The sequence below is a fragment of the Dasypus novemcinctus genome, chromosome 15 (assembly GCF_030445035.2).
Source record: "Dasypus novemcinctus isolate mDasNov1 chromosome 15, mDasNov1.1.hap2, whole genome shotgun sequence".
NCBI lineage: Eukaryota > Metazoa > Chordata > Mammalia > Cingulata > Dasypodidae > Dasypus > Dasypus novemcinctus.
The window spans coordinates 3,828,155-3,840,422 of NC_080687.1; the positions used below are offsets into that span (position 1 = coordinate 3,828,155).

The 12,268-nt window shown below is 55.5% G+C and overlaps 1 protein-coding gene across 4 annotated transcripts in view; it reads left to right on the plus strand.

Moving 5' to 3' along the window:
• Window positions 1-1,788: 1,788 nt before the first annotated feature.
• DCLK1 (doublecortin like kinase 1) overlaps window positions 1,789-12,268 on the plus strand; it is a 305,725-nt gene continuing 295,245 nt past the window's right edge. For 2 of the 4 annotated variants that reach the window (XM_058276957.2, XM_058276954.2), the window contains exons 1-2: window positions 1,809-1,994; window positions 5,875-6,269. In XM_058276957.2, coding sequence (XP_058132940.1) covers window positions 5,894-6,269 — 376 coding nt within the window. In that variant the 5' untranslated portion in view covers window positions 1,809-1,994; window positions 5,875-5,893. Of the gene's footprint in view, window positions 1,995-5,874; window positions 6,270-12,268 lie in introns of all 4 variants that reach the window. The other 2 variants (XM_058276956.1, XM_058276955.1) reach the window with 2 other exon arrangements.

Consider the following 12,268-nt stretch of genomic DNA (forward strand, 5'->3'; position numbering starts at 1 on the left):
GCTTCGTGACCGCTGGGTGCCATTTCATGTCCCCACCTACTTCAGCCTCCCTGCCCCCCCTTCCTGAAGGGTTAAGGAAGCCTCTTTCTCATGGCGCCCTGCTGCCAGGAGGATCACCCGCCAAGGCACTGCTCTGAGCACATTACCCGCGGGTCCAGGTGACGCGTCCTCACTAGAGGTAAGACGCAGCTGAGTTACTTCAGGTGCTGCAGAGGTGACCATGACGGAAAGTCCTCAGGGGCTGGAGAGGGAGTTTAGTTCCTGGCCTAGTATTCTGGCAGAAATTACTTGGCATGTGTCACTGGAAAGGCTTGTTTTCTGTTCTCCAGAAAATGCACAGGGAGCCTCCTCTGGTGGCTTGGAACTGTACGGCCCCCAGGAGGACGTGCTCTTAGACCTGATCCATTCCTGGGCCCCAGCCCACTGTCGGGGACATTTTGAGGAAGTGACTTCAGTTACGCGCGGCCCGGTTCAATCGGGATGGGTCTCATTCCCATTTCTGGAGTCCTTAAGAAACAAAATGAAACTCAGACAGACAGACTGCGCCACTGGAAGCCAGAGCTGAAGGTCAGTGGAACAAAGAAGAGAAGGCGAGGCCAGGAGGGGCCGCGGTGCGCGCTGCCCCGGGACAGAGGAGCCAGCGCTGAGGCCGCGGCCCGACGCAGAGCGCCAGCCTCCTGGGAGGAAGCACGGCCTGCACAGGCCTTGAGGTGGACTTGCCCTCGCCTCCAAACCGAGCCAATACCCTCCCGTCGCCTAAGCCACCCACTGCGCCGTGTCAGCAAGGAAAGAGGAAGCAAAGCAGCGCCCCTCGCCACGGGTGCCCCCAGCCTCATTTCCCATCAGGATGGAAAGGGTTAGACTCCACACACCACACTGAGTTACTCTGTCCTCTCCTCCTCGGACTACTGAATCGCTCAACAACACATATTGGGCCACTTACTAAATATGCAACATGACTCTCATTTGAGCTGCGTTACCACAAATGGTAGTTATTCAGTATTTACGTAAATAATTTAGAATAGCTTAACAGGAAGAGTCAAATACATACAACTGGGTTCAGCAGGCAAAAGAAAAAGAACTTTTTGAGTTTCCATTGAAAGGTGAAGACTCAGGAAGAGAGAAAAATACGTGTGGTCATCCCAAGAGACATGGTGGACCCCAACCCAGCGACCCGCTGGGCCGCGCCACGCTCCCCCCGAGGCGGGGCTGGCTCCCACGACCGGACGCCCGTGTCCAGCCTGGGTGCGGGGACACGCCTGCCCGGGGGAGAAGGCGCCGGGGGGCCGGGGAGGGGAAGCTGGCCGCTAAGTTAGGGCTCTGAGCAGGGGCCAGTCTTTCAAGGGTGACTCAGGTCTTGAGGTTAAATGACGGGCGGCACCCGGTGCAGACTGGCCCTTCCCAGGTGGGGGGCCGGGGCGAGAGGCGAGCCTGGGGGGCCGCAGCGGGTTCTCGCTGGAGGCCACGGCGTGGAAGCCTCTCGGGCGAGAGGCGCCGAGTGAGCCGCTGGCTGCCAGGCTCCCGGGCAGGATGTCAGACGCGGTGGCCGCGTGGCACTGCGGGCGGAGGGGGCCAGGCTGAGACCCCGCCCGGCCGCGCTCCTCCGCGAGCCAGGCGATCTGGCCCTGTCTCCAGAAAGCCCCTCCAGGTGCGGGGAGGGCCGGGGGCGGGCCCGCCCAGCCCCGAGCCGCGCGGGGAGGGGAGGCCGCCGGGCGCCGCCGGGTGGGTGCGCCCGCGAGGAGGGCGGGGGCCTCGGGCGCGCACGGCGCGCGGAGCCGGAGCGGGGAGGCGGGCGTGGGAGCGAGCGAGGCACGGGCGCAGGGAGCGCGCTCGCCGCCGCCCTCCCGGAGACGCCGCCGCAGCCAGGCTGTGCGCACCCGGCTCCGGGAGAGCCGCCCCGCGCCGCGCCCCGCGCCCCGCGCCCCGCCGAGCCCACGACGCGACGCGGCCCGAGCGCGGCCACCCACAGCCCCGCGCGTCTCTCCGCGGACCCGGTGCGTGTCTGCCCGCCGGCGCGGGGTCCGGGCGCGGGGGGCGCGGGGAGCACCGGGCAGGGCGGGCCCCCCGGGCTGCGGCGCGGGGTCCGGGCGGGCCGGGGGCGGCCGCGGGGCGCCTGGCCCCGGCCTCTTTTGTCTGCTGCCGCGGGGCTCGGCGGCGGGGCGGCGGGCGGGGAGAGGGCGCCGCGGCGGGGCGGGGCGCATTGTGGCGGCCACCGCGGCCCGCGTCCGGGGCTGCGCCTGCGGGAGCCGCGGGCCAGGCCTCTCATTGTGTCGGCTTCGCCCGCGCGCCGGGGGCCGGCGGGGCCGGGCGCTGGGGGCGAGCGGCCGCCGCGGGGCCGCGGGGTGGGGGCGCCTCTGCGGGGGCGCTCGGGGGCCGCGAGGCCGCCTCTGGTCCCCAGGGCTGCCCGCAGCCTTTCCTCCTCGTGGGAGCGCACGCCCGGCCCCGCGTCGCCCCACAAAAGAGGCTGCCTTTGCAGGCCGGGTTTGCGGGGATCGCGGCGGGAGTCGGCGGGCGGTGCGGGGAGAGGGCCCGGAACGGGCGCCGGCTCCCTCCGTCGCGCACCTCGGCTGCGTGACCGGGTTAGGTGCGCACGCGTTGGGCGGCCACACCGCAGCGCGCCCCGGGAATACGGTTTGTGAATGTTCCTAAAAATACCGCCTTTCCTCGGGAAGGAAAGTGGGGCAGCGTTTGAAGCGCGCGGTGTGGCCGGCAGGAGAGGGGCTCTGTGCAGGAGGACCTACAGACACGCACACACCCGTGCTGTCTACACCCGCGGTGGGCCGGCGCTCCTGCGCGCACCCCGGAGGCACGCGGTGCCCCTTTCCCACGCCTGTCCGGCCACCCGAACCCCGGCCCCCCAGAGACCAGTGTGCCTGGGCACCTCCAGGCCCAGCATCTCTTTCGATGCTTTTGTGCCAGATTATTTCACGGTGTGTGTGCGCGCGCCGGCGCGCTCCCGTGTGCCGCGTGCACGCGCTCACAGGTGTAGCTCTCCGAGGGGACCCATGTGCCCGTCTGGAGGATGAACAGAAATCCCGCAGAGAACCAGAGAGCACGCTGGGTCCTCGGCAGGGCAGGGCTTAGGGGACATCCCTGGAGGACAGTCACCGTCGCCCCCACCCGGTGTCTCTGCTGTGCGGGGCTAGGACGGCACCGCCCCCTTTCCGGCGCCGCGCCCCTGAGCCCGCAGGGTCCTAAACCTCGGGGGGCTGTGTGCTCCAGGGGCCTCAGCAGGAAGCGTGGGGGCCCGGGGGTGGTCTCCAGGAGCTCCGGCTCCAAGAGGAGCACGTGGCCTTGGTGGAGGGGCTCCGTGGCCGGGAAGAACACCCGTGTCCACGCCTGAGCTGACCCTGGGCCCTGGGCTGTGCCGCGGGGACCTCGACGTGCACCGTTGGTAGCTGTGCCTGGGAAAGTTTGACGTGGCTTTTCTTTGTGGCCCCACATCTCTCAGTCGCCACTTTGAGGCAGCTCAGTGAAGGCAAGTAGAAGATGTAGCCCTGACCTGGGAGGAGGTGTGCCAGCGTGGGCAAACGTGCAGGTCGACTAAATCAAAAGAAAGCCCCCAGCGCTCTAGCTCACCGTGATCACTTTTTATGTTGTGGGGAATTCTGGGTCCTAAAAGCCTGTGCTCTCGATGGAGTTCAAACAGTTGCCCACCTACGTGGCCTTTGCCAGTGATCCGTTTCCACTAGCCCCTTAGAACTAGATTTGAGCACTCTGGTCGCCCGGTTGTGCCTCCTCTCGCTACGGCCCTGCCCGGCTTTCTTCTGGCTTATGTACATTTGGGAGGAGACCGCTGGGGTTTGAGCTAGGACCACTGCCTTTAAAAATAAGACAAAACCTTCAATAGCCCCCTACACTCTCTAATTAGGAAGTCTTTAAGGGGCTTCGTGACTGGCTTGGGGACAGCACGGTCCCCTTCACCTCCGCCACACAAACGCACATACGCACACACACCCCTTTTGGAAAACAAGGGACCTCTCTTTAAAAAGAAAAAGAAGGACGCGCAGTTACCATGATCTCGTGGGTGAAACGTTGGTTCGTGGCACTGGTAGCTACGTGTGAAGTTTTTGAAGTTACGTAACTTTAAAATCGGTGCTATCCATTCATCCCTATCTGTATATGGTATAACTTTTCCTAAAACATGCAAATGGAGACTATTAGGACTTTTTTAGCGGCATGAAGTAGTCTCCATGTTGGGAGGTATAAAAGGCTACACTGGGCTCATAATGGCTGCACCTTCTACCTCCCTGCCCCACCCTGGGGCCTCGTCATGGGGCGGAATTTCCAGAAGGCCGAGAGGCCTGGGGCTGTGTTCTCTGTCTGCAGGGGGGTAGCCTGGCCAGGGTCACACACAGGAGTGTGAGTGCTTAAAGCCCAGATGCCACAAACTCACCAGGGGCTGGGCTCGGGTCTACAGGCCAGACAGCACCGAGCCGCCAGCTTGGTGGTCTGAGATCTGGGCTCAGATCGCAGCTCCCTGGGCTGTGACTTGGGGACTCTGTAGGAATCCCACCCCCACCCTAACAGCACCTGCCTCCTCGGGTGGCTGTGAGGGGTGCCGAGCAGTGGCAGGCGCGGTGCCAACACTCGGTGAACGCGCGCTTCATCCGCTTTGTTGGCTTAGAAGCAACTACGCCCTCAGATCTGTCCGAGTGCTGTTGAGCCTGCATGTTGGCAGCTCTGGGTGGGTCAGAGGTCAGGGTACTGAGGGTCCAGGACACGGCAGGGTGGCTTGGCGGTGCCTTCAGGCAATGTGGTGGTTTGGGAAGCCCTTGGAAGCTTTTTGCCCTTAATTTTCCAAGGCCCCTAGTTCATGGCTGAAATTCCATTGTTAAAATGTTCTCCCTTTGAATGCTGAGGTTTTTCTGTTTTGTTTGAATGCTGGTGGTCCTACTAAAACTCGATCCCCCCCCCCCACAAGTCTCCATCAAGGATGACTCAATCCCACAGGCAGGGCGCGGATAAGACCCTGTAGGAAGGAAGAGGGGCTTGCGGGGTAGAAGGGGAGCACCCGTCACAAGCCTGTCCTGCCACGCAGGGGGATATTCTGCTCCGCTCATTCTATCTGTGACAGCACCAGGAACAGAAAAGCAAATTTCAGTAATAAAAAAATGCAAAACCCTAGCCCGTGCCAGACCCTGCGCTGAGGGCTTTCTGTGCATTACCGTATTTGATGGTTGCATTGTTAGCCTTGAGGTGCGCTCAGGAAATGCAGCCTTAGAGATGTTCATCAGCAGGTTTCTCCAGATGACCCAGCTCGTGGTGGCTCAAGGGCGCCTTGGTGGCCGGCCAGCCCTCCAAAGAAGCAGGGACATTTTTCCTCTTGTTTTAAAACCCAGTTTATCTGAAGCACCCAGTCTGAGTACATCACTTTTGGTGAATTCAGTTTTTGAAAAAAAAAATTCTATATATATATATATATGCATATAAATATATGCAAAAAATTGCCCCCAAGTTGGCAGTGCCTGAGAAGTTGGTGGCGTTTGCTCCCGTCTAACAGTTGGAGAGCTCGCGCCTGGTACAGCTCAGACAGATGAGAGGCTGCTGCCCCCGGCCCGCCTGCCGGCCCCTTCGCGTGGCTGCGCAGGGACACGCGGCCCTCCCACCCCCTCCGGCGGAGCGCCTTGCGCGTGGGTGGCACGTGCACCCGGGTGCCCTCTCCCCCACGAGCATTTCTCCAGCGTGTCATTTGGAGAAATTTAAGAGAAGCGTTTCGGGGCCTCGGGCTCTTCATGCGCGAGGAGGGGGGCCGCTCCTACGGGGCCCCTCGTGGGTGGCCCCGGGCCCCTGCCCTCCCGCGGGCCCCGCGCCCTCGCCGCCAGCCGCGCCCCTCGAGTGACCCCGCGCGTCTGCTCCCGCCCGTGCCCGCAGGTCGCCCGTGGACGCCGCCATGTCCTTCGGCAGGGACATGGAGCTGGAGCACTTCGACGAGCGCGACAAGGCGCAGCGGTACGGGCGCGGCGCGCGCGTCAACGGGCTGCCCAGCCCCACGCACAGCGCGCACTGCAGCTTCTACCGCACGCGCACGCTGCAGACGCTCAGCTCCGAGAAGCGGGCGCGGAAGGTGCGCTTCTACCGCAACGGCGACCGCTACTTCAAGGGCATCGTCTACGCCGTCTCCCCGGACCGCTTCCGCTCCTTCGAGGCGCTGCTGGCCGACCTCACGCGCACGCTCTCGGACAACGTGAACCTGCCCCAGGGCGTGCGGACCATCTACACCATCGACGGGCTCAGGAAGATTGCCAGCCTGGACCAGCTGGTGGAAGGTGGGTGCGGGGCCTGGGGCCTGTGCGGTGGGGAGGTCCCCTTGCTTTACTGTGGGGCCAGGACAAACCAAACCCGCAGCCAGCGGCCTTGAGCCAGGCAGCTCCTCGGAAGCGGTGGTGCTGCGGCGTTCTCTCCTCTCTTACCCACACCCGTGCCACGTGCATTTCAAATCCATTTTTTTTCCCCCTAAAGATTTATTTATTTATTTCTCTCCCCTTTCCCCCACCCCAGTTGTCTGTTCTCTGTGTCTATTTGCTGCGTCGTCTTTGCCCACTTCTGTTGTCAGTGGCAGGGAAATCTGTGTTTCTTTTTGTTGCGTCATCTTGTTGTGTCAGCTCTCCGTGTGTGTGGGTGGTGCCATTCCTGGGCAGGCTGCCCTTCCTTTCGCGCTGGGCGGCTCTCCTTACGGGGCACACTCCTTATGGTGGGGCTCCCCCACGTGGGGACACCCCTGCGTGGCACGGCACTCCTTGCGCATCAGCACTGCACATGGGCCAGCTGCACACGGGTCAGGAGGCCCGGGGTTTGAACTGCAGACCTCCCATGTGGTAGACGGACGCCCTAACCACTGGGCCAAGTCCACAGCCTGAAATCCATTTTTAATGTCATAGTTCGCCTTCATTGCTACATGAAAATTGAACGTTTTGCTATCATGGGGCAAAAGATTTTGAGCTGAAAATATCTAATGAACCATGAAATTTTAGAGTTGAAAGCAACCTTAGGTGGCTAGCAGATGGACTAATTTTATAATTGGAAACTGAGGCCTGGAAAATTCAAATTACTTGTCTGTGGTTGCATGGTAAGTTAGTGGTAATGCTGGACACAGAAGAATAGGTTATCTGACTCCTTTTCTTAAGAAACTAATCTGTTCAGTTTTTTAAAAAGTCCAAGCTGGGTTAGCAGGAATTAGCCTTTCTTGACATTGGATGTGGAAATAGGAATATTCGAATCCACAGATGGGGCGTGGTCTTTTGTGCCAAGGCAGCGATGGGGCACGCTTGTCTCAGGATCAGCCCTCTTGAGGCAGGAGCGATGCTCTAATCGCCTTAGAATTAACAACCTAAGTTAAAATGCCGTGGAGAGAAGTAGCCGGCTGAGACGTAAGCGGGGTGAGGTCGTGCTGAGGTGTGCAGGGGGATCCCAGTCCCCCCGAAAGTTGGTCTTTCTGACTCCCAAGGCCCTGACGAAGGAGCAAGGCCGAGGAAGGCTGGCGGGCTGGGGAGGGCTTCGTTTGGCCTTGACGCCCTAAATATTTGCCCAGCCTGGTTGTCTTGCTGCGTCCTGGAGGGGGCTGAGCAGTTGCCGCCCTCTCGGTTGCTCGCACTTGACCGCCCGCTGGCAGAACCTCTGGACTCCATTGCACCCAGTTTGGGATGACTCGAGGCTGAGGGCTCCTTGGGCCCTTCCGCCCTTCCCTTGCTCCCTGGGCAGGTGCCAGCCTGGTCCTGGGGGAACTGGATGCCCCCCGCTGGAGGGGGTGCGGGAGCCTGGGTTTGGTGTGTTTATTCTGTGGGAATTCCCATCTCTCTTCTGTGACTTGTCACACCCCAAGATGGCAGGAGGCTTGGCCTTGCCCCCCTTTTCAGAGGTTGGAACTGCCGGTGCATTCAAGGGGAAGGGTGGAGGTGAAATCTTTCTGCATTCACTTGAAGTTTTGTGCCCCGCCTTTGTATGATCCTGGAAAAGACAAGGATGAGTAACGTTGTCATGGTCTTTCAAAGGGACCTGGATAAAGATCCAAGGCCAAGTCTTCTCAAGGCAGGTGCATGAGGCAGTCAGCAGAGCCAGCCTTTCCAGGGCTGACAATACGGTAGGAAAAATGTGTCCCATTCTCAGAGCGCACTCCAGCGCGGCTGGGACCTGAGCCCTCGCTCTGTCCCAGCGCCCTGTGAGCGGGGCTGGGGCTCGCCCATCACCTTCCCACACGGAAACGGCCAGAGGTCTTCCCATGGTGGTCGCCCGTGCCTCTCTTCCCCACAAAGCCAGGCCCCTCTGAGGCTGGGCAGCCCTGGCGAAGCAGAACGAGGGTGGCTCACGGCACCCGGGCGCCCACCAGGCCCACGCGGAGCCCTGGCGCATAGCAGTGCATTTAATTCTCCCAGCGGTCCTCAGAGGTGGTGACGTGGTCGTCCTTACACTGAGATGAGAAAACCAAGGGGAGGGTGGTCATGGAACCTGCCACGCGGCGAGAGTGGGAGAGGCCAGATTTGAACCCAGAACACTGGGGCTAGCGCTGGATCTCCGAACAAAGACCCACTGGTAAGATGCTGCTTGGGTGCTGCGGGTTCAGCCCCTGCAGCCGTGCTCTCGTGCTTGTTACAACACGGGGTCATTTTTGACTAGTGGCATAGAAGCCAATTTAGTGTAAACTGAACTGTAAACCCTAAGTGGTTCCCATGGCTGCTAGTGGCTTTGAAATAGAATTTTACGGTTTCAGCTTCTTGAAAACAAATGTTTTTAACCTTGTCTCAGTTCCAGGATTTACAGATGCTACTCCCAGAAACACTTTAATATTTTCATTTTCCCCCAAACACATATCTTCCTGGTAATGTTAAGTAACAGCAGTTTGAATATCTGATATTAAAAACTAAATTTTAAGGGGGAAAAAACACTTTTTTTCTGATTGAATGAATGGTGAATGGTAACTTCAGTACAGTGTATAAGTTCATATATTGCTGCATTTTTTCAAAAAGAAATCTTCAGTTTAAACAGATTTTTTTCCCTAATTCATCACATTGACAACTTGCAGCTGCACTTTGCGTTTCGATAGCTGGAAATTCATTTAGATCTGCCTCTTTGTCAATTGCATTTTGGCTTGCTCGGTTGGGAATGCAACCATTGCTACATATTCAGCATTAGGCTCATCTCTCACTTTACACACTAATTTTATGTAAACGTCAGTGCATATTATTAGCTTTTCATTTCTCCTTCCAATCTGATGATGTTTGAGTTTGAAATTAAATCCTTTTAGTGAGTGCAGTGACAAGTGTACTTGACTCGTAATTGCTTTTTAAGTTTGTTCTTTCTCGCTTGATCTCAGACCAAAAATTCTGCATTGCAATGACATATGTGTGAATCCCTTTATTTATAACAGTCCTACTGTCACTTTCACTTTTTTGTCTTTATTATGCACAAGTCATTATGCCCAAATTTGGTCTAAGTGCTTGTTGATACAGCTGGCTCCTGGCTTTCACTATGTACATATGAGTGAGTGTGTAGGATTATATGTGTCTGTATGCATGCATTTATACACACACATGCACTTATATATGTATGTATGAATGAGTACATGTGTAGGATTATGTATGTATGCATATGTGTTTATACACACAGCATGCGCTTAGGTATATGTGTATGAGTCAGTGCATGTGTAGGATTATATACGTCTGTATGCATGCATTTATACATGCGTGCACTTACAAGGAGAACACGGATGGCACTCTCAATCGTATGCTTTCAAAATGGCTCAGTTAGGCTTCAAAAAATTGTTATGACTCATAAGGAAAGTTGAATTGCAGGCCTGTGTCTGCAAGTGATTCACCAGGAGACTCGGATACATTTTCCCAGTTTTGCCTTGGTTCCCCAGTTTTGTAGCACTTCTCTTCTACTGTAAGTAAGTAAATGTGGTAGAGGTGAATTTAAAGCTTTTGAGCTTTTAGGAAGAAGACCGATATATAAGTTCTGAGCTTTGGCCAATATTTTCTCCTTCACAGATGCCCAGGCCTTATTGCTGCTCACACGGCTGAGCACTCTTTCAACATCTTGAAGGAACTGGGAGGAAGCCTCGTAGTGTCGAGGAGCTAGGAAGGGGTCCAGGCCTGCAGGACACCAGGAAGAGGAGGCCTCCCTTCTAATCGCTGCACACTCTTGTACAAATTAACTGCTCTCTGTGCATAGGGCTTGAAATTGTGAGTGGAATGTAGGTACGAGAGGATCTGAGGGTGAAAGTGAAATGTGGTGTGAGAGGACCTGAGGGTAGAAGTGGACTGTCCATGTGAGAGGACCTGAGGGTGAAAGTGGACTGTCCATGTGAGAGGACCTGAGGGTAGAAGTGGAATGTCCATGTGAGAGGACCTGAGGGTGAAAATGGAATGTGGTGTGAGAGGCCTGAGGGTGAAAGTGGAATGTCCGTGTGAGAGGACCTGAGGTGAAAGTGGAATGTGGTGTGAGAGGACCTGAGGGTGAAAGTGGAATGTCCGTGTGAGAGGACCTGAGGGTAGAAGTGGAATGTCCATGTAAGAGGACCTGAGGGTGAAAATGGAATGTGGTGTGAGAGGCCTGAGGGTGAAAGTGGAATGTCCGTGTGAGAAGACCTGAGGGTGAAAGTGGAATGTGGTGTGAGAGGATCTGAGGGTGAAAGTGGAATGTGGTGTGAGAGGGCCTGAGGGTGGAAGTGGACTGTCCTTGTGAGAGGACCTGAGGGTGAAAGTGGACTGTCCATGTGAGAGGACATGAGGGTGAAAGTGGAATGTGGAGTGAGAGGCCTGAGGGTGGAAGTGGACGGTCCGTGTGAGAGGACCTGAGGGTAGAAGTGGACTGTCCTTGTGAGAGGCCTGAGGGTGAAAGTGAACTGTCCGTGTGAGAGGACCTGAGGGTGAAAGTGGACTGTCGGTGGGAGAGGGCCTTTGAGAAATAGTGGAATGTAGAATTGAGAGGCCTTAGGGTATGAACACTGGGCACTAGGGGAAACGCTAAGTAAGCGTTTTCTCTCTGAATATAACCGTGTTTATTTGTACAGAGGTGTGCAGGGGTTAGAAAGGAGTCCCCCTCTCTCTGGCTCCCGCAGGCTTGACCCCTTCCCAACTCCTTAAGGACAGTGGGAGGCTTCCCCCAGTCCCCGTCAACATTAACGCTCAGGAATTCCCCACACTCCACCCTCACCGAGGAGTCTTCCGTCATGGCTTCAGTCTTTGTCTCTCCTGGTAGTTCCTTCCCTGATGCAGTGTCCTCAACTCCTTTTCTCTACTAATTTGGCTTCCAGTCTGTCTTTCCCTGCTATATTAATTTTTAGAAATTAACTCAAAAGTTAAATCAAAAATAGTTATAACCTTTCATGGTAAAAACAAAACAAGGCAAAACTGGAAGACAGGCTCTTAACTTCCCCAGAGGCAACCAGTTTATCAGTTTGTTGGATTTTCTTTCTGGGATACCAGTTAAGCATATATATATGCGCATATATGCATGTGTACTTATGTATACATATTTACGTATATATACATATGTATACACACATACATGCACATAAATTGCCTAAAAATACTATGTTCACAGTTCTGTACTTTGCTTTTTGGTACTACCAGTATACCTTGGAGATACTTTCATATCAGTGCATCTTGAACTACTATCTTCTTTTTACTGGTTTTGTAGTATTCCTTTGTACAAATGCTCCATAGTTTATTTGACTAGTCTCATCGTTGGGCATTTAGGTTGTGTCCAGCCCTTTGTTATTACACACCATTTTGCAGTGAATAGCCTTGGACAAGGAGAACATTTGTAGGATGAATTGCTAGATATAACATTGTTGGATAGAGAGGGACAAGTGTTTCAGCTCTGAATAGCCATTGCGAAATTCCTCTGCATAGGGGAGGTACAGCTTGTAATATCTGAGACTGTTTCTCTACATCCTCCACAAAACATTGTGCAATCAAACATTTTGCCTTTTGCTGACCTATGAAGAAGAGAAAAACGTATCTTGTTATAGTTCGAATGGTCATCTTTTTGTATGTTTAAAAGACATTTGTGTTTCTTTTTCTATGAATTGTCTCTTCATAGCTTTTGACAGGTTGTGGTCTTTTTAAATTGATTCACAGGAATTTTTCCCTTTAAAGATATTAACTCTATGGGAAGTTAATTGAAAATATTTTCACCCAATTTTCCTCTATCTGTTGGTTTTGTTTGTTGTGTATTTTGCCATACAGATTTAAAAATATAGAGAATCAAATGTATCAGTCTTTTTGTTTATAGCTTGATTTTCCTTCTTCTTGGGCTCTCTGTACTC